The sequence below is a fragment of the Drosophila willistoni genome (genome assembly GCF_018902025.1).
Source record: "Drosophila willistoni isolate 14030-0811.24 chromosome XR unlocalized genomic scaffold, UCI_dwil_1.1 Seg144, whole genome shotgun sequence".
NCBI lineage: Eukaryota > Metazoa > Arthropoda > Insecta > Diptera > Drosophilidae > Drosophila > Drosophila willistoni.
Genome location: NW_025814057.1, coordinates 10,301,847 through 10,328,291, shown reverse-complemented (window position 1 = coordinate 10,328,291; position 26,445 = coordinate 10,301,847). Strand labels below are relative to the sequence as shown.

General features: G+C 35.3%; 2 protein-coding genes across 3 annotated transcripts; one reads left to right on the top strand and one right to left on the bottom strand.

The window, feature by feature from the left end:
- Positions 1 to 15,490: 15,490 nt before the first annotated feature.
- On the bottom strand, positions 15,491 to 17,528 carry LOC111519377 (putative leucine-rich repeat-containing protein DDB_G0290503). Its single transcript, XM_047012230.1, has 3 exons — positions 17,303 to 17,528; positions 15,970 to 17,234; positions 15,491 to 15,904 (listed from the first exon to the last, which is right to left on the bottom strand). Exons 1-3 carry the CDS (start codon positions 17,378 to 17,380, stop codon positions 15,790 to 15,792), a joined length of 1,458 nt encoding a protein of 485 aa, XP_046868186.1. The 5' UTR covers positions 17,381 to 17,528; the 3' UTR covers positions 15,491 to 15,789.
- Positions 17,529 to 17,759: 231 nt separating this feature from the next.
- On the top strand, positions 17,760 to 19,870 carry LOC6639497 (fibroleukin). Of its 2 annotated transcripts, none has more exons than XM_023180111.2 (3): positions 17,760 to 17,948; positions 18,061 to 19,517; positions 19,581 to 19,870. In XM_023180111.2, exons 1-3 carry the CDS (start codon positions 17,874 to 17,876, stop codon positions 19,681 to 19,683), a joined length of 1,635 nt encoding a protein of 544 aa, XP_023035879.1. In that variant the 5' UTR covers positions 17,760 to 17,873; the 3' UTR covers positions 19,684 to 19,870. The 2 variants fall into 2 exon arrangements, with proteins under 2 accessions (XP_023035879.1, XP_046868045.1); XM_047012089.1 differs by having other exon boundaries at positions 17,760 to 17,945; positions 19,581 to 19,752.
- The last annotated feature ends 6,575 nt before the right edge of the window (positions 19,871 to 26,445 follow it).

Here is a 26,445-nt window from a genome sequence, read left to right as displayed (position 1 = left end):
TTCCGGTGTGTATTTATGAAAACGAAAGTTTTGTAATTCTTGTCGATTTCGTGCAACGAAGAATTTCTTGAATATCGGTAGAGCACGAACCAAATTCAATTGATCACTAAAAGTATCAACTTTTGCAAAGATTTCTTCCAGCACATCGGTATAGAGATCGATAATGCTCAATTGTCCTGATTTTTCCATACTTTGCGGCTAAAAATTTGATGTTTTTGTTTAGTTTATTGTTTACACATTATGAATCACTCACTCACTTATCACTAATATTATCTATGTATTTACAATCTGTAGCTATCGCTAACGATAAGAAATCGATACATATTTTATTTTTAAGGCTCTCCACACTGATTAGCGTTGCGCCGTCTGCTAGCAAACAATCGTTAAATATTTTCTATTATTATTGCTCAACCCAATAATAAATTTATCCATGGGAAAAGCTTAACTCAAAGTAAATGTTTTGAAATTGTAAGAAATACAAAACTTTTTAATTGGATTTTTACTTTTAATCGTTCTTAATAGGCAGACAAAAAGTGCAAGTTTTTAATTTAGATGATTTCAAGAATTCAAAATGTTATTAGTTTCTTTGGCTTATCCTGCGTATACGTATTGCTGACTCGTCTGATAATATCACATATCTTTCATATATGTATATGTATGTAGTTGTTCGTGTGAGGAAAGCATTGGACTGACATAATTATTATCCTGCCTACGATCTTTCCAGCAGCTATCAATATCAAATAATACACATATAGTAAGTAAGTAAAAATATATATGTTGGTATTTGCATGAACAATAAGAATTTTATATTGACATGTCAATAACCTTTTAGGGACTGAAAATTATGGAATAATCCCCAATTCGTTTTGCTTTTCTTTTCTTCTTTGAAGAAACAGCAGCAAAACACATTCTTCTACACATTTACATTTGCATACGAATAAAATTATGAAATCATAAAATTATTACAAACATATTAAATGTAAGTAAAGCGAAAGCAAAGTGAAGTCAGTCAGACAGGGTGCGTTCACTCAAGTGTGGCCCATAAAAAAATGTGCGCATAAAAAATGAGCATGAAATGTTTTTTTTCCTTTCTTTTTTTCTTTTTTTGTGGGGTCAAAAGCAGCTGCATACACATATAAATATCTATGTGTATGTATGCATGTATGGACATAAACAAAAGCATCCAATAATGTATATATGTATATATGAGCGAAAAAAACCAATAACGCAAAAATTGGCAACAAAAAAAAAAGGTGGACGACTGAAGAGGACTTATGTATCATTCTGAAGTGCAATAATGCAGCACTCCAAGTTCAATATTGTTCTACTGTCAGGGTAAGCAAACGTCGATCCACCAGAAACAAGTTTTTTTTTGTGTTTTCCTGTCTATAGAAGCCAAAGTTACAAATCTTATATCTCAAAATTTCAATTTCTGTCAGTCCCATTTTCATATATTCCATATACGATGTAATAAAACATAGCACGATTGCAAAAATTAAGTTTTACGATACGATAATATTATATTCATTCATCTAAAGCTTGATTTTTAATCGATGTCAACTATTTAATAAAGTGGTCTGATCCAGCTGAGTCCAATATATACTATACATTTTATAGATTGAGTTACGTTGATCAACATCAAAGGACAGACGAAAGCACGAAATGGCCAACCGATTGTCCAAAGAAAATCTTTTTATTTCATTAATTTAGGAAATCTTTGCGGAATAGCCGTTACTTGAGAATTTTATCGAAATTGACTGATTCTAGTTTCTGGTTAATAAATTTATAGGACCATATCCACTATTTAATAAAGTGGTCTGATCCAGCTGAGTCCAATATATACTATACATTTTATAGATTGAGTTACGTTGATCAACATCAAAGGACAGACGAAAGCACGAAATGGCCAACCGATTGTCCAAAGAAAATCTTTTTATTTCATTAATTTAGGAAATCTTTGCGGAGATTTCCGTTACTTGAGAATTTTATCGAAATTGACTGATTCTAGTTTCTGGTTAATAAATTTATAGGACCATATCTGGTATTTCTCGTTTTTAGTTTTAGTGATTTGTTTGTGGACCAAGTTCAGCTGATAAATATATATACGAATATACAAATTGAATTCTATTTTGTTGTTTACTATTTATTTGGCCAGAAGTCATCAAGTTAATAAGTTACAGTAAACTGATAGCTATCATTCTATCATCAACTGGTAGTACAACTGGGCAAGTTTTCGTTTTTTTGAAAGGGTAGAGGGGGGGCTTTGGGTAAATTGCGTTGGCATTTTTGATTTGTTTTTCTTATTTTTCTTTCTTCAGTCATTCGGCTTCTCAGTTGTGCACTTTCTAATTGCTAACACACACACACACGCACAAAGAGTAGAGTGGATGGTTAGATGGGTGAGTGGAGTCGGTGTTGGGTATAACGAAAGCAAATAGCCACATTGTCACAATTTCAACACGTCCCTGGGTCGGTTGGTCGGTGGTCGTTGGTCGTCGGTCCCATGGTCGGTCAATGATTGGGCCAACAACAGTTCCAACAGCTGCTTTAACAAGGGGCCCCGTTCGCGCGCCATATTTGGGTCAGGCAAACAAATTATGCTGAAAATAATTTACTCAATTGCTGGTAAACCGAATTTTCTACACACTTTTCTTCTACTATTGAAAATCTAATTATTTCAGTGCACAGACAGAGATTAAATCGTTTAGCCGTTAAAAATATTTCGAGTACCGTTATGATTCTCATTACCAATTAAATGTCGCAATATAAAGAGATGTTCATTTTCGTTTTTTGTACTGAATTCATGACAATTTCCAAGTACTTGGAGTGGCACGCACGAGAAATGCTCTCTCTTTTATTTTTGTTTTTTTTTTTTGTTATTTTGCTGTTTCTATTTTTTGCTGCTCTTGTCCTTGTCGCATTGTGTTTTCTGTTTGCACGTTTTATTTTCATTGTTGCTTATTATGTAGCATACTTATTTGGGCTGGTTGGTGTCCCTTTGCTTTTCCTCTTTTTCTTTTGGGCTTTCTTTTTTATTTATTTATTTTTTTGTTCCGAGGAGGAAGCAATTTGTACTTTGTCATACACTCGTATGTACTTCATTTGCAGTTTTGTTTGCCATTACTTCATTTCGTCTGCCGCTGCTGCTGCTGCTGCTTTTGTGCCCTCTTTTCTCTTGTTGAAGATACAAATCTTTCCTTTTCCATTCATACTTGTAATTAGAAAATCTCAAACGATTTAGGGCTAACTGATTTATGAGACACAAACCCAAAAAACTCAGGGAGAGATAGAGAGAGGGTGGAGAAAAAAGAAAAGGGAAAAAAAAGATAGATACATAAAATGCGACGTGTTTAATGTCTTGACATTTGATTACTCAATAAATGAGGAAAGAGTAAGCGAGACAAAAGAGGGAGAGAGAGAGAGGACGCAAGAGGGACCACTTCCGGCTGTCTTGTTAGGACCTTTTTGGCACTCCTTCGCATCTCGACTACTAATTGAGTAATTTATGCGTGTTTGTCGTTGCGCTTCCGTTATACCAACCCGCTCCCCCACCCCCGCTTCCTTCCCTCTTTCTCTATCTCTTAACTCCCAGCATTCTGTAGAATAAGAAAAAAAAAGGGCAAAGCAGCGAAGAAGCAAAGCCCAAAAGCCATTTGAGCCTGACGCGACGTTGCGTTATCTATGCGAATGTCGACGACATTTTTTGCCTTGAACGTCCTACCACTAACCACCTAACCAGCTACCTCCTTCCCACTCTCCCCCTCACTTATCAACCAGTCACTCTGACTCTTGCCAGTCAGCTCGTTTTTGGTTGTAAGCGAGAGCCAGCAAATTCATAAAACGTGACAAGAAATGCAAAGGCGAGTGAGTGGGCTAAAGAACAAACAGGCTGACTGGCTGGCTGCTTGTCTGGGCATGCTTGCAGGCTCTCGTGTTCCTGCTACTCCTATTCCTTTTTTTGCCTGTTGTGTTTTACCTTGATTGAAAAAGGCCAAGACATTTTCGGCTGAGATTTCCCCCACTAACACGGCAGCGTCAGCGGCTTGACTAAATTAATTTGACATTTCTGGCATTTCTTGTGGCTGTGTTAGAATCCTTTCCTCCCCTCCACTCACCGCCCCATGCCACTGCTTATCGGTGATTTATGCTTAGGAAAACTTGAGCCAAATAATATTTCACACTCATCATCCAAATTTTGTATGCTGCTTTGACTACCAAGCGGCATATAGACATTGAATACGATTTCACGCTAAAATTTAAAGTTTAATCTAAAATTTAAGAATTTCTGAAATCTTTAAATTTAGGTTCAATCTAACTAGAAGTCTGTGTTACCCATGTTTAATCGTTAACAGCCAAATCGATTGTCTCTCATTAGATTCAAATGTAAGTGATTAAAAGCGCTAAAACCACAAATTTAAATCTAAAGTCATATATATTTAATCATTTTCAATCACTTTCACTACATAATTTGGCATCATATTGAATAAATTTAAAAAAAAATTATTCAAAACATTTTGTCTTTAGTAGCAGAGTTAAAAGATAGGTGCGCCACAGTGCTGGAGTGAACAAGATGGCCAGCGTTTAATTTTTTTTTCCAATCGAAGTAGTTGTTGAGTTTTGCTTACTTTCAATATTAGCATTTTTTATATTTTATATGCTAGATGTTGATTTTTCATCGTCTTCTTTGAATACTTCACTGAGCGAACAAATTTACTTAAAAGTAAATCCTTTCTTTTGCCTTTTCTCTCTCTGTGCCCTTTTCTTTAACAGTTCTCAGTAAAGTGGAGGTGAATACTTTTCTAACATTCAAATTTAAGTTTTTTTTTTGTCTCAACAACATGTTTTATTTGAGCCCCCCTCCTCTCCTTCAGAGTCATGACAATTATCGTATTGTCCTTTGAATATTTTGTATTAAATTTAATGCTCAACATCAATTAAATTGTGGTAAATGTCAAATTTTTGTTGGTTTTTTTTGTTGTGCTTAGTCACTAGTATTAATTAGTTAGTCCGGTTCGGACATTTTGTCCTTTTTGTGTTGCTGCTGGGTTTTGTTTTTGTTTTTTTGTTTGTTGGCTAGTTAAGCCTGGGGATTCAGGAGTTCAACCAGAATTTGTTGAAGCGTGGAGCGGCTTTATGCTTTGTTATGCATTCAAGTGATTTTTTATTGTTACTGTTGTTGTTGTTGTTGTTGTTGCTATTGCTACTATTGCTGTCATGGCAACAAGGAACAAAAAAAAAACAATAAAAATACACAAAAAGCATACTTAATACTTGTTGTTTTTGTTTGATGGAAAACATTACAAAAAAAAAAAAAAAAAGAAAACGAAAAAGAATAAAATGAAATTGTTGCTGCTTGTCCTGCCAATTTTATTGCTCGACTGTTGCCTTTTTTTGTGTTATCCTCCCTTCCCAGTTTTCCCTTTAATACGTGGGCAGTAAAACTCTCTTCAAATTCAAATTTCGCTGAATCCTTTTTTCTTTTACTTACGTTTTTTTTCTTTTCGGTTCTTTTCTTGTATTTATACATGTACGTAATATTCATATATATATATATGTATATATATGTTTTTTTTTGTTTTTTAAATAAATAAAAATGAAAATCCCTTTCTCTGCTCGCTTACTCACTCGTTCAATTCCTCTGTTTCTCTTTGCCCATAAATTTGGTTGGCAGAAAGAAAAGTAAAATGAAAAATGAAAATACTTTCGTTGAACATCCTGTCCGTAATGTGTTCTTGTCCAGTGGAAACTTCTTCATTGTCATCGCCATTGCCATCGCCATTCCGTTGGCCGTTGCCCGTTGGCCCGTTGCAGTAAACTTGATATTCTTGTTGCCGCATCAGCTTTTTGACTCTTGTGTGGCTGTATGCTCTAGTTTTGCCATGAACGATGTTTAAACTCAAAAAAAAAAAATAGATATATATGTACATAATATATAAAATCCAAATAAGAAAGTTTACCATGCATTTTTATTGTAAATGCAAATACGCGAGGGCTGCAAAGAATATCGAAGCAAAAAAAAATGGTTCTTCTCTTTGCTGATCGACTGTAAAAAGTTGGCGAAATTGTTTCGTTTCCAATGATAAAAATGAAACTTTTGTTGCTAAAAAAAGGGGAAAAAATTGGAAATAGTTTCTTTTGGGTTTGATGGAGAATGTAAACATGCTTCTTGGAGCTAGGAGAAGTTTTGGGAATTTTCCTATTATCTTGCAATTCTAAAATTAAGAGATTATGGTTATTTATTTGCAAAGTGACTTTATTGAGTTTCATTGACTGAAAAAATGAGTGATTTGACAAATGAGTGGGTAGGTGACTGAATAAGCGAATAAACTAGTCAGTGAGCCATTGATAAAAAAGGTCATTAAGGTAGTAACAGAACTAGTGATCTAGTGATTAAACTAGTGAATGAACAAACTAGTGAATGAATAAAAGTATAAGTAACTAAGCAAATGAATGATCTAGTGACTGAAGTAGTGAGTAAGCTGAACAAATGAGTAAGTGAATAAATGAGTGATGTAGCAACTAAACTAGTGAGTAAGTGACTAAACAAGTGACTATGCTTTAAAAGAAACAAGTGCATAGTAAACAATTGACTCATCCATTCAATTTAGTTACAATTTTTTAATCACACATTGAATTGCCATCAAAACACACTTCCGGAATTGATTAAAAACAGTAGAAACTTTTGTTAATCCGCCTTGAAACTTTTCAATAGCCTCTCGTAGTATGTTTGGCTTCTCTTGTGTTTGTTTTTTTTTTTTTTTATTGTTGGTCATTTGCATTGTTCTATCTCTTTTGCTGTTTTCTTTCTTTTTGTTGCTGTTGTTCTTGTTTTTTTTTTTCTCGTTATTTAACTTTAGATTTTATTCTGTCTTGTTTTATATTTTATTTTTATTGTTTTTCATTCATGTCTTTTTGGTATGCTAATGACACTTTTTATACGCGAACGCGATTTATTTGATGTGGTCTGCTGTCTCGTTCTCCCTCTCTCTCTCTCTCTCGCTCTGCTTAAGTGGGCGAGGTCCTGGTCGTTTTTAATATGCGTTACTTTTGCTGGTACTTAGGGATAAAATTGTTGTACACAGCTTATAGGCCTCAGGCGGCAAATGGCCAACAAGTAAGTCAAGTCACAAAAAAAAGAAACGACAACGAAACAACCAACAATAAATACAAAAGAGAAAAAAGACAAAGTCAAAGGAGAATGAAAGAGATATGTCCCTGTTATGTTATTCATTACATTAAGTTACGTTTGTTTTGTTTGTCTGTTGGCTCGGTCAGATGGATGGTTGGCCGGTTGGTCGTTTGGTCAGTTGTTTGGTTGGTTAGTTCCTTAATTCCCTTCGTTGCCTTGACTCTCAAATAGCGCTCATGAGTTGATGTTTCTTCAAGTTGTGAGTGTTGGCGGTTTTAATGCCATTTGGCTAATGAGTTGGTCTCGTCTAACAACAGGCACAGGCAAATACCTAAAAACTTCAGTGTCTGTGAGATTTGGCTTGGTTGATTAGGTGAGACTAAAAGAATGCTATATTTAATGAAAGCTGAGGCTAAAGAGTATTCAAACGTCTGCTCAAAGATTTTGCAGATTTATTTCACTGAAAAAAAACTGTGTGTATTGTATATATCAAAGGAAATTCTCCATATCATGCATCAAATTGCAATCAATCATACAAAATGCAAAATATACACACACATTGAAATTTAAGGTGAGTTAGGTTAAGAGTATAGAAAAAAAGAAATCAAGTGAAGAATGGATGGATGGATGAAAGGAACGGAGGGAAGTGCTCTTACCTTACTTTGGTCATTTGCTTTAACAAGCAGCGGCAGTTGACAGCCAACCGAATCGATGGGTAAATAATGAACAAGAGGTAAGTATGAGAATTTCATGAATCAGAATATACGAATATAATTGTACTCATTATGAACATATTCAAACTTATTCATGCAAGATAGTTCCTTCGTGGATAACGCCAAGATAGGTAGATCAATGAAGTATTTTTTTTCAATTTGAATATTTCTATTATTACATTTGAATTTGAGAAATATGTTAAAAGCGAATCCATTAAAAATTTGAAATATGAAACGGCCAGTCAAGCTTTTTCTTCTTTATTTGCTTTATTCGAATACTTTTCAAGGATATTTGGAATCATAAATAATGTTGCAGAGTGAGAAAACTGATGAGGGGGATAGGAGAAGCGGGGGGCATACATACACACCTTGACATTGGCAGGCAAAGGAAATGAATTTCGATTCGTTTGCTCATTGTTTGATTTTCGTTTTCGTTTCTTTTTCTTTTCTTTTTTTCATTTCTTTTGCATTGTGTGGGCTGGCCCATTCAAGTTTTCGTTTTCTCTTTCATTTATTTTTTCTTTTTTTATTGTTCATTTTCAATTTTTGGCAATTTCTGATGTTGCTGGGCTGACTGGACTCATATTCGGGCCATATTTCATTTCGTAATGCCGTTTAAACTTATTAAAATGTTGTCAGCACTTGCTTGCTTGGCAACTACAACAACAACAACAACAACAGCAGCAACGAAAGCAACAACAATAACATTGGGCACTTGCCTTGAGGCTAAAAGAGGGTAAATATTTGTTTGCAATTTGAATTTTCTTTAAGCGACTTGTCAAGACCCAAAAGAACCAAAACGACCCAAAACGCTTTCCCCCCGCCCGCCGCATCCCTCATTCCCACTATGCCGGAGCCCCGTCTCATTTGCATAGCTTACCAAAAAATGTTTGGAGAAAGACACGAGAACCACGCCCCCAGATTTCAATTTTAAGCCATAAATCCACAACACATGCCGAGAGAGGACGAGAATATATATATGTAAATATATAAGAAAAAAAAGTAGAATACTCAAACAACAAACAGAGAAACTACTTTTACAACTTGACAAGAGACACAGAAGATGGAGAGACAGAGAGAGAGAGAGAGAGCGAGAGAGAGAGAGCGAAGGAGAGAGGGACTAGCAATTTGCATAAGCAGAACATCACTTTAATCTGGTTTCCGATGGATGGATGCTAAGATGTTCTCTGTGTGTAGGTGTTTGCCCAGCTAATTTTCAATGGCCCCGAAAATGGCTCTAATGAAGTCAAGACTGTTGGTCAACAACATTTCTTGCCCTCACGTTGTCCTGCCGAGGATAGAATTTGTGCAACTAAATTAAGAAATTGCTGACGTCTTCGATCGGACGTCGCCTGCTCCTGCTCCTCATCCCGCATCTCACTTGAAATGAATTATTACTGATTTTGTGTAGAGTATTTACAGATCTTTGCCCAGCATCAACCTTTAACTCTTCTGCTACCTTATACCTTTCGTGGTCCAATCAAATTGAAATTTATCTCTTGACCTTATTTAGCTTTTTATTTATGCCATGTGAGAGGGACGACAGCAAAAGAGAAAACGGTGAGCATACGAGTATTTAATGCAGCCTGACAGCTTTACAGCACTCACACGTGTGGCCACATTTATAGCCACACACATACACACGCACACACACACATACACACAAAAGCAACAAAGGCAAAAGACAAAGGCCACCCGGCCAGGATTCAGTACATTGTTGTTGTTGTTGTTGGCGTTGGTGGTGTTGTTGTTAGCTATACGCTCTGGAAACTGAAGCATGCTGGGTGGCCATTTTTTCAATCTCAACTAATTTATGTCAATTTGGCTATTTATTATATGTATGTACATTGGCCTGAAACTCCATTAGCCAAGCCTCCGCAAGCGGGCGGTGTTAGGGTGCCAGGGTGGGGCGGGGCCCCATGCTGGCGAGGTAATTACAATTTGTTATCGCTTTAATTTAATATTGACGCATACGGCTAGCTGCTGGAGGAGTTGTTCGCGCGCTCTTGTGACCAAAATCAGAAACAAAACCGAAACCAATTTAATTTGTTTTTGCCCTTCGAACAAAGAGGAATTTATTATATACATACATATAAGTAGGGGGGGACATTATTTTATGACTTGCTTATTTGCGACTAATTCCTGTTGTTCATCAAACTACGCAACAGGTTTCCACTTCTTTTCGAGGCTCAATGGTCAAGGAATCGAAAGAATTTCTTTCTTTGAAAATTTATACGAATTGATCAAAGTTAGTTAAGGGTTTTACCAATACCAACTAGAAGTTTTACTACACAAGTTCTATCCTCATTTTTTTCAGTAAGAAACCTTACAAAAACTTTATAAAATCAAGTTCCTGGAATACATTTTATAAAATATTTTACCGCAATGAATTTTAGCTTCTCCCATCCATATAACAGTTTGTGAATGAACATTCTAGATAAATTAATAAGTTTCTAATCATATTTCAATTTACTTTAACTGCATTTCTCTTTGAGATAAAAATTTGCTGTAAAAGAAGCAAATGTTCATTGCATACTTTTTTGGGTCATATCTGGTTTCCACTTTTTCATTGCTGCAATTTAAATGTTTTATAAGATGCAAAAGAACTAACAAACAAACTGCAAACAAACCATAATCCACAAATGCATTAACTTGGCTCTCTCACCTGCTGACCTTTTCAGGTTTATAAAGCAATCAGTTGAACAAAATTTTATGAGCTTTATCTCCGACTCTGACACAGACTTGCCAGGCGTAAAATAAATAAATAAAGTTATATAAACTTGTTGTTTTATATACATACATATCTGTTGGCTTTTTGTTGTTTATTATTGCGGTAAGCCAAGTTAAGCATCACGTCAAGTCAAAAGTTGTATTTACACTTAAGATTTTTCTCTCCCAAATGTATTGTGTATTTCTAATGCGCTTTTCAGTTTACAAATCAATTAAGTGGGCACGTGTGCTGAATGGGAATGCCAAAATGCATTCACATGCCTGACTAATTGTCCACCCACTTGAGCCACCACTCACCACCCCCCATTCCATGTGCATGTGGGCTATATCTTTGTAATGTGCGGTGGCTTAATAACATTTCAATGTCTATAGCAATATTGAAAATTTGTGCTGCTTGTGTTTTCATCTTCAGACTCGTGTTCGACTGGCAATTAAGTGCAAGCTGCCATTTTGCTTTGGCATTTGACATACGACAACACACTTCTGCACACACACACACACACAAACACATACATACATACATACATAGACCGTGGCATAGCCAGCAGCTTGGCAATATTAGCGGTGATATGACAAACACCGTTGACTAAACCATCGCTATGACTGTGTGTGCATATGTATGCACAAGGAGTGCACCGTATGTGCAATATACAACAACGACAACAACAAAAACAACTAATATTCTACACTGAAATAGCAAGCAAAAGAGCATAGCATACCAGTAAGTCTTGTACACTGCAAGAAAATCAAATTGACCATAATATTAGAAATAAGTCCTGGTTCATAGTTTAAACTATTAATTAGAACTAAACACTTAAACTGGCAACTGGCAAAGTACTAAGGTAATTCAAGAGTTTATTTCTAATCATAATGTTCAATTTTGTTTTGTATACGGGGCATAATAAGTAAAGTATAGGAATGTTTCTTTTGTTGTTTATTCACCGCTCAAGAAAACATAGTGCCCAAAAAAGTATGCTATATTTGTGGGTTATCATAACTTTCTTTTTCAGTTAATTCTGTTCAATTTGTTTAAGTCTTAATAATAAGGGATAGCCACAACGATGAATTTCTTGACTTACAGTCAAAGGATCGGTAATGAGCTAAAGATCCTGATCATTAGTTTATAGCATTAAAAAGAAGGAAAGAAAGAAAACACTTGAGAAGAGTCTGGAATCTTAGTCATTAGTTTCCCGAATTAAATTGACGAGATTGTAGAGGAGACATGATGGGATTCTGATTATTAGCTTCTAAAGGTAAAAAAAAGCAAAGATTTGCATTAGAAAAGGATAATGCAAGAACTAGTTAAAAAGGCATCTCTTGAATGCCAAGAATGTTTTTGAAACATCTTGGAGAAAACAAAGAAGACTATACCATCTTATAACTCATCTGAGGTAACTTTTTTCGATCAGATGAAAGAAGTTAGGGAGAAAAATAACCTTTCCAAGGATTACAAAGATATCAATTCCAATTCAAGTGGTGCATTAAGCATAACCAATTTTGAACAGTGTTGTGGTGTGTCACTCCCTTAAGCATTATGCGCTTTTGTGGGTTTTTAAGTTTAATTACTCTGTGCGTGTATATTGCATGGTAGATGATGCTGGAGATGAAGTCTGTGGAGCTGCAGTTGCCACCTCAACCGGAGTGACAGAGCAGAGACGAACAGTCGAGTAGTCGAGTTGACAACAAGGATGAGTGAGCTTAAGCAACGCGAAAGATGGCTTTGTGGTGGAGCAATTGCGTTGTCAATTCGGTTTCTGTGGTTTTGTAACCAGATGGCAGATGAGAGAACGAGAGACTGAGATAGAGAATGTGTGTGTGTGTGAAAGAAAGGTGCTCAAGTGTGCTTAATTTGTTGTAAATTAACGAAACACAGGCATAAAAATTACGTCTAATAAAAAGAAGGCAACACTGTGTTAACTTTAGCTTCTGCCTTCTGCCCTTTCTTAAGAGATAATTTATATCATTATCATTCTTTCATTGTATTGGGTGACAAACGGAAATTGTTGTCGTGTCTTCGTGTTCTTCTTAGCTTGAATTTCATCACTTGCAGCTGTCATAAAACTTACATTTATGGCACATTTTTTCCTTCTTCTTGCTTTTTATTTTGCAGCATTGATTGCACTTATGCAATTAATGTCAACGCTCTCTACATTAAGCTCAAAGCTCAAGTTGATGTCACTGGCAATCCATTTAGTTATATGCACATACATATATGTATGTACATATATAGCTGCTCTCCACTCTAAAGATGCCACGTTTGACAGATGGCTTGGTAAGGGAAGGGAAATGGGTTACGCCTTGGTTGCACTTTTTATGGCCAAATCGAGAAGTTGCAAATGGTACGTGTTTGTTGCCAAGCGCCAGAGCTTTGCCATAAAATGGCGGCTGTATCCGCTTCTGTTATCCATCCGGCAACCGCTTCCTCCTTCCCTCCCTTCTCAGCCTTCACCACACAATCGAAATGCAGGCAAGAGAGGTAACATTTGTTGCCATTAATGGCAAGGTACACACACCCACACCCACACACATACACATATCATGTTGCTTGCAACCATTACCATCTACAATTCACTTCTTTATCCATCTCATGCATGCACATAAATTTCCCAAATATATTTTTTTTTTGTTACCTTTTTATTTGTCGTTTTTGTTTCAAATAAGAAACATTTATATATATTTTTTCAACTAGCTATATATATGTAGTGGGATATATCACAGAATGTCACTAATGTATGTATGTAGAGGAGTTGTGCCAGGGAACAACTTGATAAAAGTGGGCGTGGCTAGCAAACACAGTCATCCATGTGAGTTTCTGTACCCCAAAAATGCATTCATTTGGAATTTGGTGTGCATATGAGTTTTATTTTTCGTTTATTATTCTATCCATGGATAAGTCATCATCATTTTGATAACCCCCAAAGCCAATGAAAACGTTGTAAAAGTTCCAGCACATTAGCTATGAAAAACTCCGACAACAAAAGGCATGGTGGCACATCCTGTCGGCTTTATTTAAGTTTTTACCGAGACACATTTAATTTCAATTAAAAATTTTCTTACACTCATTATAAAGTTTCTTATATCTTTGTTTAACAAAAAGACTTTCATAGAGTATTCAATGTGCAATTTGTTTCTCACGCATTGTTTATCTTCATTTCCATGATAAATTGCCGCATTTTCTGTCAACTATCAAAGAAATAAAACTATTAAGCATATATATTTTTAATTAAAAATTGTCACAGAAGGTTATATAAATAAATAAATGGTAAAATATTTTTTGTCGACATTTCCATTTTTACATAGACTGCGACTTTCTCCCAGTGTGCCCATCTCATTCATCATCATCATCCCATCAGTCGATGTATTTACTTGCCGGCTAAACTTTTCCGTCATTTCCATTAATAAAATTGTTGGAGTAATTAATAAATCGGTCATAGGGCCTGGACAGCAGTCTTGGACTCGTGTTAAATGCTAATCTCTTTGATATTTATACCCTAAATGAGAGATTTCCATAAAGTTGCTATGTGACTTCTTCCGTATGTCATCTTGATATACCCTATATACATATATAAAACTTGAATAGCTAATGCAATTACTATAAAATTTAAGAGCTTCTATTTTTCCAGACTAAAAAAAGTCATTCAAAGAGTAAATGTAATTCGTGTAGCTACGATTGGCTGGAGTTATTTATTTTATTTGAATTCCAAACTGAGCGGAACAAACTTCAAACGAGGCGCAACAGGAAGCGCACTTAAGTGAGTGGCCCATGTTTTGTTGTTGTTGACCCAAAAGAAGAAAGTTTTTGGGGCCAACAATGAGTCCTTTATGGCATCTGGAACGCTTGTCTAACTAAGTGCGTAAAGGTCGATGGGGTCTATTGCCAACATATCCTTTACAATGTCTTTTTAAAACTCATTTTTTTCCCCTCTCTTACACACACACACACATACATATTATTGTCCTTTGCGCGGTATCACTTTGTCTCCACTATGATTTTGATATATCCCAACATTTTCCTTTCCTTTCCTTTATTTTTTTTCTCCTTTTTTGGCATTTCTTTTAGAACACAGAAATTTTTCCTTTTTTTTTTTGCTTTTTCGTTGGCTTAATTAGCACAAAAAAGGCCAACCAACCAACAGATTGGGGGAAAGTAGAAAGAAAAACGTACCAAAACGACACGAAACGAAAAATCTAAACAAATTGGTTTTAAATTTCAACAGACAGTCCTCTCGTCCTTCTCCTCCTCCTTGTTGCAAAAGTAATTATGCGCATAAATGTTGAAGATGGAAATGCCTGAGCTTCGTTAACCATCTAAATATATATATTATATGTATATACATATTTTCGTATATAAATTTCTGCATTGAAAAGTCAATTTTGGAAAATTGAAATATAAATTATTGAAGCGTGAGGTGCGGATGAAGCCAGTTCATTCGTTCGCTAGGGCAAGAGAACAGGTCACTGGTCAAAAAAATCAAATAGAAATCTAAGTCAATCTGCAAAAGGAAAATATGCTTACTCTAAACTAATTGAATGGCAAATGCATTTTTGTAGACGAGATCATCAGTTGGTTTGCCATTTCTATTTCTGTGCTACTTGAATGGGAAAAGCAATTTGTGGTCAGCCAAAAATAGACATGATTTTTGGTTTCATTCATTGCCATCATGGCAAGTTGATTGGTCCAACTGTAAGTAGGTACACACTTCCGTCCAGGCATTCATTCAGAAATAAATTTTGCGATAAGCTGGACATAAATGAAAGATTGAGATTGTGATGGTACCTAAAAACTTAACTAACAATAAGACATTTTCGAGTTCTGTAACAAATTCATAATAGATTTAAAATTATTAAAATTGAAACAATATATTTCTTGCATTGCTATCACTTTATTATATAATAATAATTATGTTTTTGGTTAAAAAATATTAAAAATGGAATATTTTGACGTTGGTATTAAAAAGGTAATGTCGTAATGCTCAAAAAAAAAAAAAAAAAAAAAAAAAAAACGATATATATTTATATAGCACTTGTAACTTAATAAATCCTATATCTTATCGGCTCTAAACATTGGTATATCCATTAAAAGTTTTTTTTGTTGACTTCAAAAATGTAGTAAATTACATTGTTGACATTTTTTTATCATACTTAGACGACCACTTGGACCATTAACTTGGCGAAAAGATAAAAAAAAAATTAGTTGATCCCTCCATGATTCTATGTTTATGTATGTATAATAACAATTTTTGGCCTAAAAAACATGATGGCAATTTTATATTTTTTACCCATCCATGTCAGGACATTGGCACTTTCTGGAGTAGTTCTCGCATACATATTACTAAAATAATGATGGGAAACGAAATTCTATTAATGTCAGAGTGACAGAATGCGCTTGTAACTTACCAATCCTCGGATTCATCATCGGTGACAAGTCCCCAGCATCTAAGAATACGTTTGCGTAACGGTCCAAGGGTAATGAACTCAACTGTACGAAAATCGTTACCCAAACAGGACCGCATACCATCACCAGCATCACCTGTATATTTGCCCAACTTTTTCAATTTATATTCTTCCGATTTACTGCCCACAACGAATAGATCGTAATGAGCACGATAATTGTTGCCATTGAAATCTGTGAGGTGGACATACATTTCATGTGGATGGGCCGATGTATCGAAATTTAAATTCACAAGACTGTTGTACATCTCGGAAACGGCAGTGACACGATAGAAAAGATTCCAACCAGCATTACATTTGATTGTTATGACACCAGTATTATCCCTTTGGGCTTGAATATCAGCTTCGATTACCATTCGACCGACATTGGCTTGAAGTTTCTTGATGGTCTTCTGTAGATCGGTTATATTTTGTTTAAGCTGCTTGATCGTATTCGTATAGCCATTAATTTTGCCGTTGGCCTCTTTCAGAAGCGTTTCTGTCTGCTTATCGTTATTTTCTTTGAGTTGAGCTTTGATATTGGCAAGCATTTGCTCAGTTTCCTGTTGTTTTTCATCTTTCTGTTCAATTTGTGCTTGTAACTTTGCAATACTATTTGTTTGTTCTTTAATAACTTCCTCTTGGCTGGCTAAAAGATTGGTTTTCTCCTCAAGTTTAGCCGGCAATGTATCATCTTTGGTTTGGTGATCTTTCAATTTCAATTCCTGTTGAACTATTTGAGCCTCTTTACTTTTGATCACTTCACGTAATTCATTGATATGACGATCGCGAGCAGCAATTAGTTGTCTACTTTCTAGTAAAATATGATTCGAATTTGGAGTTGATTTAATCATAGCCTCATATTCATGTAAATGGAATTTTAATTGGGCAATTTGATTTGCAAGACATACTGATTTCGCTTCAGATTCCTGGAATTGAATGTCCTTGTCTCGCATTTGAGATTGTAAATTCGCCAATTGTTTGTCTCTGTTATGCAAGGTGGCTTGAAGTTCATATAATCGGGATGATGACTCATTATGATTATTATTATTATTATTGCCATTGTTGTAATTGTTGTTCTTACAGAATGCAATGGACATTTTCAAGGCGGCAATAACCTCGTCTTTATCTTTAATCTTATCGGCATACGTTGAGACATTTACTTCTAGTTTGGCCAATTTGATTTCCAATTCCTTTATATAGTTCTCCCTCGACGATGTTGTCGATATATTCTAGTTTAGTTTAAGTAAATTATCAATCAACATAAGTAGAGTATGCATGTATTTGTTTTAAATCTCACCGAAGAACTTCCATTGAGGGAGGACGCCAAAGAGTTTTGTAAACTCAGCAATTCAAGCTGAAGTATGTTATCTTCCATAATTAACTATAATTCAGATATATTGCTGCATAGCTTATGAATACTTTTGATCCATTAATTGTTTTGATCCATTAAATGAATAAAATATAAATTACTATTTTGAATAGAAAAGAAGTATTTAAGATCAGCTGCTTGTCTCACTCTTGAAATTTAGTGTTGCAAAGCGCAAATTTTAATAGCATGGACATGAACCGTCGATCTGACACAGCTATCGATCAAATCGATTGGTTCATGTCACTGCTAACAAAGGCTGACTCAAGCTATACGTTTTCCATCACTGAATGTAATCAGCTGTTATTATCATATTTCAGCTACATTTCATTGTGGAGAGGGGAATTTTTTTTTTTCGGTTGTTTTTGCGTCTTTGTTTTGTTTTATCGTGTTTTTTTTCGAAATAACACCATCATCAATATTTAAATTGAAACAGTGGCTTTGAATATAGCATTTTCTCTACCATTTCCTGGGCCCATTCACCCAGATGCCATAATAAGCTATGGATAAAAATTTACATCTACAATTAAACATGCAAACCTCAACGAGCAGTTCCTCCGACTCGGATGGAAACGTGGTGAGTAAATAGAGATACATAAATGCAATTCGGCATTTTTTGTTTATAAATCGGAAAAACTGTACTGCGGGGGGTAATCTAATACCTCTAATCTATTTTTATTAATCTACAGCTATGTGAGAGCATGAGAAATTTGGATTTCCAATGCAACAATGGATGCTATAGGAAAATTAAATTGCTACTACAGAATGCCTTGCAGGATAAATCGACAATCAAGGAATTGGAAATTCAGTTGGCCAAACTAGAAGTGAATGTGTCAACGGCTGCCGATAAGATTAAAGATAAAGACGAGGTTATTGCCGCTTTAAAAATGTCCATTGCATTCTGTAAGAACAACAATTACAACAATGGCAATAATAATAATGATCACAATGAGTCATCATCCCGATTGGATGATCTTAAGGCCACTCTGCGTGACAAAGATATTCAATTGGCCCATCTGCAAGGACAATTGAAGGAAACCGAAGCCAGAACGGGACATCTATTAAACCATATACGAAATGTCGAAGCAATGAACCGATCTTCTTCGAATCCCCATATAGCTGAAATTATTGCGCGCGATCGCCATATCGGGGAATTGAAAAAGATAATCGATAGCAAAGATGCTCAAATTGTTCTACTGGATTTGGAATCAAGCAATCATACAAAAGCTGATTCAGTGGCCGAACTTAAAGAGAAAACCGAACTATTGGCCAAACAAGAGACCATTATTAAGGAACAAACAATTATTATTGAGAATTTACAATCGGAAATCGAGCAGAATGATGTAAAACTTCAGGAAAATGTGAAACTGCTTGCCATATGCAAAGCCCAACTGAAGGAGAAGGACGATAGGCAGGCAGAAAAACTTCTAAAGGATGCCAAAGCTAAAATAAATAGCTATACAAATACTATTAAACAGCTTAAACAAAATAATATTGATCTACAGACGGGAGCTACGGCATCCAAAGCCGAAAATTTGGCTCTACAACAGACCATTGAAGAACTAACAAATAAACTAAGTCAGATTGAGAAAAAGTCGAGCAATTCCAAAGCCGAAGAGCAAAAGAAACTTGAAACGCAAAAGAAACTTGAAAGTCAAAAAAAACTTGAAACGAAAAAGAAAATTGAATCAAAAAAAGAAGATAAATTTACACCACACGCAGAAGTTGAGGAACTTGTTGCATCCGGTTGGCTACCGATTCAATCACGTCACATTCAGTATTCTTCCTCTGCCTTTATGTTGGACTTTCAGTTCCAATGCACTGGATTTAACTATGAGGATAAACAGATTTGGATGGGCCTTGAGCCTTTGCATATAATCACAAACCTTGGCCGTCATGAGTTGTATATCCATGTCGTGGATTTTGATAATTCAACTTGCTATGCTCGCTACGATAATTTTGTTGTTGATAGCGGTAAGCATAAGTATAAATTAAAGTCGCTAGGAAAATACACGGGCGATGCTGGCGACGCGATGCGGCAACATGAGAATAATGAATTCTCCATAATGCAAAGAGGCGCAAGTAAATCCCATTGTCATGTCAGTTTCTGGTGGCATGCCAAGCCAGAAGATTTTGAAAGCTCATGGTAAGTCCAGCATAAAGCACCCCCAACCCCCATACAATTGAAGTAATATGTTTTTTCTTTTAGCGATCTAAGTGCCATAAAGTTGCCAGGATATCGCACATCCATTTGGTGGATGGGTGATGTACGTAAATCGGTTACTATGCTCATTAAGGCATTTAAGAATTAAGAATTGTGTTTGTATTTTGCACATTCCACTCTTCAAATTGTATGTTTTATTTATTTTTTTTTTTTTGCATATTCCATTTACCTATTTTTTAATTACACTTTTATGGTGCACAAAAAAACAAATATCAATGTGTTGTAATATAATGTTTGTATATGTTTTAAATAAATGTTTTTTGTCCAAAACTAAATTATCAAACGAAATCATTTATTGCTATTATAGGGAGAGAGCCCTTTGGCCCTTTTGGGTATGCAAACAAATGGTAAGTTTAGCTTTTTCCTTTTCGCTTGATCGAGTTGTAATTCTCAACTTGTTTTAGCTTTGAAGTATAAACATGACATAATAATTTTAAAGCTAGTTAGCAAAGATGATGATGAGATACCTTCAAATTATGTTATTAAAGATAACGTACTAAGAGTATGTGTAAAATGAGTGAACTGCGAATTGAAAAATTTGTTAAACAAAATATTTAGAAATATTTCACTACATATAATTTTATTTATTGTTATTGTTATTGATTATATAAGTAATATCTTTTACATAACAATGTATAGAGAATTCATACAATCTTGTTAAACTATAAAACAATTTAATGCTGGAAGCCAATTCATAGAAAACTTCTAGCTAATGTTTGAAGTAAATGTTTAATATTCATGTAAATATGAACCTATTGTCCGCTCAGGAGAGTTGTCCTTGTAGATGCAAGATAATTGCAAACATTTGTAACTACATTTCGAATGGACTAGCAGATAATAGTTTTACATCTCTATTTCTCTGACTCTCTCTCTCTATATCTCTCTCTGTCTCTCCCTTTCTTTCTCTCCCTCGTGAATGCAACTTGTGTTGCTTGTACATAATAAGGGCTATCATGAATCTACTTTACTCTTCTTGTTAAAAGAAACAAAAAATATTAAGGTGATGTAAGGCCAAAAGTCACATGTGTGTGGGTGTGTGTGTGTGTGTGTGTGTGTGCCGTTTAGGGACTACCAAATTAAATTTCTTCACCTGCTAGAAACGTGCTTCTATCAACCTCAAGCTGTCGTAGCAAATGAAGTTGTTTTGTTGTAGTGTCAAATGTTTGCTTCAATCGTTTGAATTGTTGTTTCTGGTTATTCAGCCATTGAGCTGGCAGGAAGTACACATACACACACACATCCTATCGCTGCGTTCTGTGTGACCAATCAGGCGTTAATTTAATTCAATATGTAATCAGCTGGCAATAACAGTTGACTTCCAATTTAATTAGTAACTATATCCCAAAGGCAAATTATAATCCCTAACCTCTTGAAATTTTTCCACATATTTTTATGGAATGAATGGGAAGTGCAATTGAATTTTCAATTTATGCAGTTTATGAATGAATGTACATACTTTTGTTATTTTTTTATTTTGCTATCTGTAAACGGTATATTGGCGTAGAGGGGTATATAAGAATAGATGAAATTTTATTTGATATACATATGTATGTACATACATTGAAGTTATAATTAACCACAATTCTGCTTGACGGACCGGAACGAAATGGTTGCAACTAACTTCCGTGTGTTGTGCCTGTGTGTGTGTGTGTCTGTGTGTGTGTGTATGTTGATGATGAACTTTTTTGGGTGGAGTTGTGGTAGGTTATATTGCCAGTTCGCGCATATGTACATAGAAACATATTTCTATGTATGTGTGTATATTTTTTTGTTTTTGGGGTATTAAAAAAGTCTATTCCCAAGAAATAGTTTTTGCGTTTCTTTTTTTTTCATCCTCTTTTGTTTTTGTTATTGCCGCCGACGTTTCTGCCTGCCATCATCGTCACCAACATCCGCAACCCGCCAAATAAACCACAAAATAAGAGGCAGCCACAAAAACCAACCGAAAAACAACAAGAACAACAACATTTTGGTGAGAGAGTAAAGAAGAGTTTTGTGGGAAGAGGGGGAAAAAGAAAGTGGAGCCCGTCATGGCGACAACGCCAACACATTTCGCACAAATATAAATATTTGTTTATGGCACATGCGGGCACACACACACACACACACACACACACACATATACACACAGACAGCGGCATGGAGACACCGACACGCTTATGAATATTGCAAAAGGAACGCACAGACACGACACGCACTTGAAGTTGTAGAAACGGCATTTGTTAATGCTTTTCCTATACACACACACACACACACACACATACACATCTATATATGTATATATACATAGTATAAAAGCATACGTACTAAGTAGACAGCAATCGTAAATAAATATATATTTTGATTTATTGTCTGGCGAAAAAGAGCTGCTTATAAAGCGCCGTATAATTAATATGTTTACTTGGCGTATACGTAACATTCAAGGACCTTATCACACTGTGATTTGAATAACCCTGTCAACTCTCTAGAGTTTATTTCTACCTCACCAGACAAAAAAACAAAAAATAAGAAAAAAAGTAACTAAAGTTAATATCAAGCTGGCCTTCGATATTTCAATTACTTTTAAGTCGTATTGGTCGTGTTTCATGCTTTAAAAAATAGGGTTAAGGGCAGTACTATATTTACTAGAAATACTGTTCTGAGCAGTAAATAGAATGCCGACTCATTTGATACCTTTTAATTTAAAAAAATTATTTAATACGGAATTAAAAATTGTAATGAAACAATTTTAATTATTTTTAACTTATTCCAGAGACCAGAGTTCATTGTCTGAATCCGAATCCATGGATCAAATGTGTAGACTGGCTTTGATTTAGGTACATAAATACGATTTTTCTGCCTTTTCTGCATTAACATAGTAATTATGAGACATTTCAGCGTCAAAAAGAACTTAACATCTTGAAATATGTCAGTCCTCAAAAAAACATTCACGAGTTCCTATTGTAAATCCAAGGCTGATTAAAAGGCTATGAGGAAATACTGCTAATTTATATATTAAAAGAAGATAAATGGCTAACTTTAATCGTTGGCTACCTACATAATATGCTTGTTTATATTTATAGTCCCTATTAAGAGTCCATTCAATTTTCAAGTCGGTGATCATTATATATTAATAAGGCAATTTCCCTTTTTTCAATTGGTTTTTGTTTTTTTGGCCGCACTGTCAATCATTAACAGCTGATTGACATTGTGACAGTTGGCATCAATATCATGAACTGTCATGGGTCACTTTCTGACTCAGCTGGTAAACGCTTGCTCCCTGCTGTCTCAGTTAATTTGGCTCACAGCATAATTTTTGCTGTGAAAACAAAGACCTCAGAATGTGCAGAATATTGAATGAGTCAATTGTTTGTGGCATAAGTAAACAATATTCAATTTTAGCCTTTAATGTGAGAAAAAAGACAAGAAATGGTTTAGAAAGTTTAAAAAATGGAAGTGAAATGGAAATAGTTTATAAGTTTATAACCTAAGTTTATACATCTTTCAATAAAATATAATAAAATAGAGTATTTCAATATGAGTCTATGCAATTTCCATGTGAATGAATGCATTTACCAGTTGATTTATAAAATTTATTCATTTTGGCTACAAACTTTACAAAACAGTCAAAACAAATCAAGCATATCCGACATGACTTGATGTGATTGACAAACGGAAATGTCCAAAAACCAAAAAAGAAAAGAAAAACTGCCTGCCACAGAGCGGGTATTAGACAGAAGAAAAAAAAGAGCAGTATTTCCCTAAGGGAAATTCGGCAAAAATCTCTTGTAAAAAAAGCCTCAACAGGTTTTTGGCTTTAACATTGGCTCAGACTCAGGCAAAGAAATACATATAAAAATAGAGCCTCAAGCAAGATAAGATGACGGCCCTAAGATACCCTGTATCAAACAAGGGGGGGCGATAATAAAGCAATCTGCTTTAAAATCTAGTTGAAATCGAAAGCTTTTGCAGTTCAAATTGTGAAATAAACGTATGTAGAACTATTTTCTTTGACTTTTTTTTTTTATCATACCCTTTTTGAGGCTTAAACAAGTACAGGGTGTAAAATATACAAACACACATACACAGAGGGACTAACTGAAACCACAAAGCCCACAAATATGTCTAAGCATGTGCATGTGTGTGAGTGTGTGTGTGTGTGTCGATATGTTGTTTGAATGTGTATGTACAGTTTATAGGAAAGAAACGACAGTTGACAATAAGAGAGACAGAAAATCGGCTAGGAATTGGAAAGGGATTTGCTTTTGGCCTTCGCCTGATGCTTCATTGTTGCCCTCATTGTTCGTTTTTGGCCCCTCACATACAGTTCTCCATTTATTCTCACACCTCTTGCACTCTCCCTCCCCCTCTCCATCACTTTGGTCCTGTCGTTGCTTTTCTTTTTGCCTGGGCGCTTTTCTTTTCGACATTTGTCGCTAGCCAAAAAAGAAAAAAAAATGTTTTGCACTTGATGAAGGGTTTCATTTGATTTGGTTGTTCTGCCATTTTTCTGGTTTCGCCCACACTTTGTCGCCTTTCGTCCGCCGTCTCTGCCGCCCGCTCCCACACACAGACACACACACACACACTGTCAACTTGTGTAGTCTCATTTCGCTTGGCCGGGCAAAGGCAAATGAAAAATCAACATTAAACATATGTTCGTGTTAAACAAATCGCTTAAATTTCCATATGGCAACGAGCTAGCTAGCTAGGGAAAATCTAGAGCAGTCAACAAGTAAAGAAATAGAGAGAGAGAAAGAGCGAGAAACATAGATAACAAGTTAGAAAGAGAAAGTGAGAGGAAAGCGTAAGAAATGTTTGCATATTATACAAGGGATGAGATTTATTGGTCAAGTCTTTTTGCTTTGAATGCAAATTTTTGTTTAGCTCAAGTTTTATTTTATTTGATGGTGTGGAAGTGTAGGGGTAGGGGTGGGGGGTGGGAGAAGAATGGATGGACACTTTGCTGGTTAGTGCGACATCCTTGCTTCCGGTTACCGAGCCAACCATTATCCCAAAGCATTCCCTCAAGGACCTGCATATATGCAAATGTATGCCAGCATGCTCTAAAATTAATTTAAACAGCATCATCTAAAGACAGTCGCATAAAGTTGTTTGACTTTATGTTCATTTATTTACGTGTACAGTCCATATTTTCCATGTTCTTGCAGAAAGACACATAGGTACACATGTGTGTGTGTGTGTGTGTGTGTGTGTGCTGGCCGGCGCCTTTTGCCGTCAGTTTAATGAACCGGAAGTGTTTTATGTAAGCAAGACCTGCAATTACTTATATGTACATATGCATGCTTCGTATGTGTTTGTGTGTGTGTGTGTGTGTGTGTGTGTGCATGTGCATGTGTGTGTGCATATATGTTGCCATGTTTGCTATGCTTTTGGCATTTGCATAGAAACGGTCATAACGGCAAATCATCATCATCCGCCGCCCTTTTTGAATATCTCCTGGGAAAGGTCCACGTCCTCCATTTTCATCCACAGTGCACTTAAGTGCTAGTGTCGCTTTGTTTCGTTGACACAGAGCCCCAATGCTGCTGCTGCTGCTGCTACTGTTGTTGTCCTTGCCTTGCTGCCGTCGCAAAGGGCGTGGCAGCTGCCACAGCCTCCAGACAAAAAGTCATTAGTTGCAGTTAACACAAACACGCTGGACACAATCAGCGGGACCACTAAGGACAAAAAAACCAACTTGTATTCTTAAATTCTTTAAATGAAATAGAAAATAATTGAATTAAATGTGTGCAATCATTTTTTATTTGTTGACAAATTTAAAAAATTTTTGTTCATATTTAATGCATTCTGTAATTTCTTATTATTTCAGAATGTAATCAAAACTAAACGAAATCGACGTTACAACACGAAACACGAGATTTCAACAGAAGTATTTTGAGTTGAAAGCAGCAGGAAGCCATCTTGTGTGTCTCAAAAATACATATTTATACCTTTTTTTCTCCGAAACCAATTGACTTACAATTAGTTGGCAGCTAATAGTTGGGTAAGTGCAAGTATACTTAAGCAAAATTTAATACGAACTTGTTGATAACGACAATAATTGAATTTTAGGGTTTCAACTATTCATTCACTAGCATAAAATGTGTTGCATACTTTTCAGAGAAATTTAGTTGAAGTACTTTTTGTTTTTCTTACCCTTTTTTTGGGGTTTTTTCGCCAACTGCTGCTGGTATAGTTGTTACGGTTTTTACATTCGTCAGTCAGTTGGCTGTCTTGTTGCAAGTTGAAACTAGTTGAAAAGCCATTTTAAGAGTGCCAGAAACAGAAAGCCAAAAAACCAGAATAAAAAAGAGTTGAAAGAATGCAGCCACTCAACTCAAGTCAAGTCAAGTCAGTCAGTCAGTCGTCGTCGTCGTCGAGCTTACTTGACTGGCATTGCATCGCATTCAATTTGTCAGGCATTTAGCTAAACAACAACTACATAGTAGAATACCATGTAGAGCTAAAATCCCATTTGTAAAACTTAATTTTCCGCAGTTTTTTTCCCCCCGTTTTTCCTGCGAACACAATCTGATTATGTGGACCATGCGTGCTCATATCAAATAGCTGGAAAAATGAAAAAAATAAATGAAACAAAACTCAGTATACGGATTCGTGGAAAAATGTTAATAAGCAAAAAGAAATCTTTACATAACTTTAATTATTACAAAATTCCGTTTAAATGTTTTTTTTTTTGTGCGAGTTTGTAATATCTCTTTTAATTGAATTTGTTTTCTCAATTAATTGGAAATAAATTCTTTTAATAAACATTCTTTTTTTACTTCTTTTTATATATTTTTTTTTTTGTATATATATCTTTAATCCATGGCAAGTTAGTTTACAAGACTTTGTCAATGATTCTTATCTT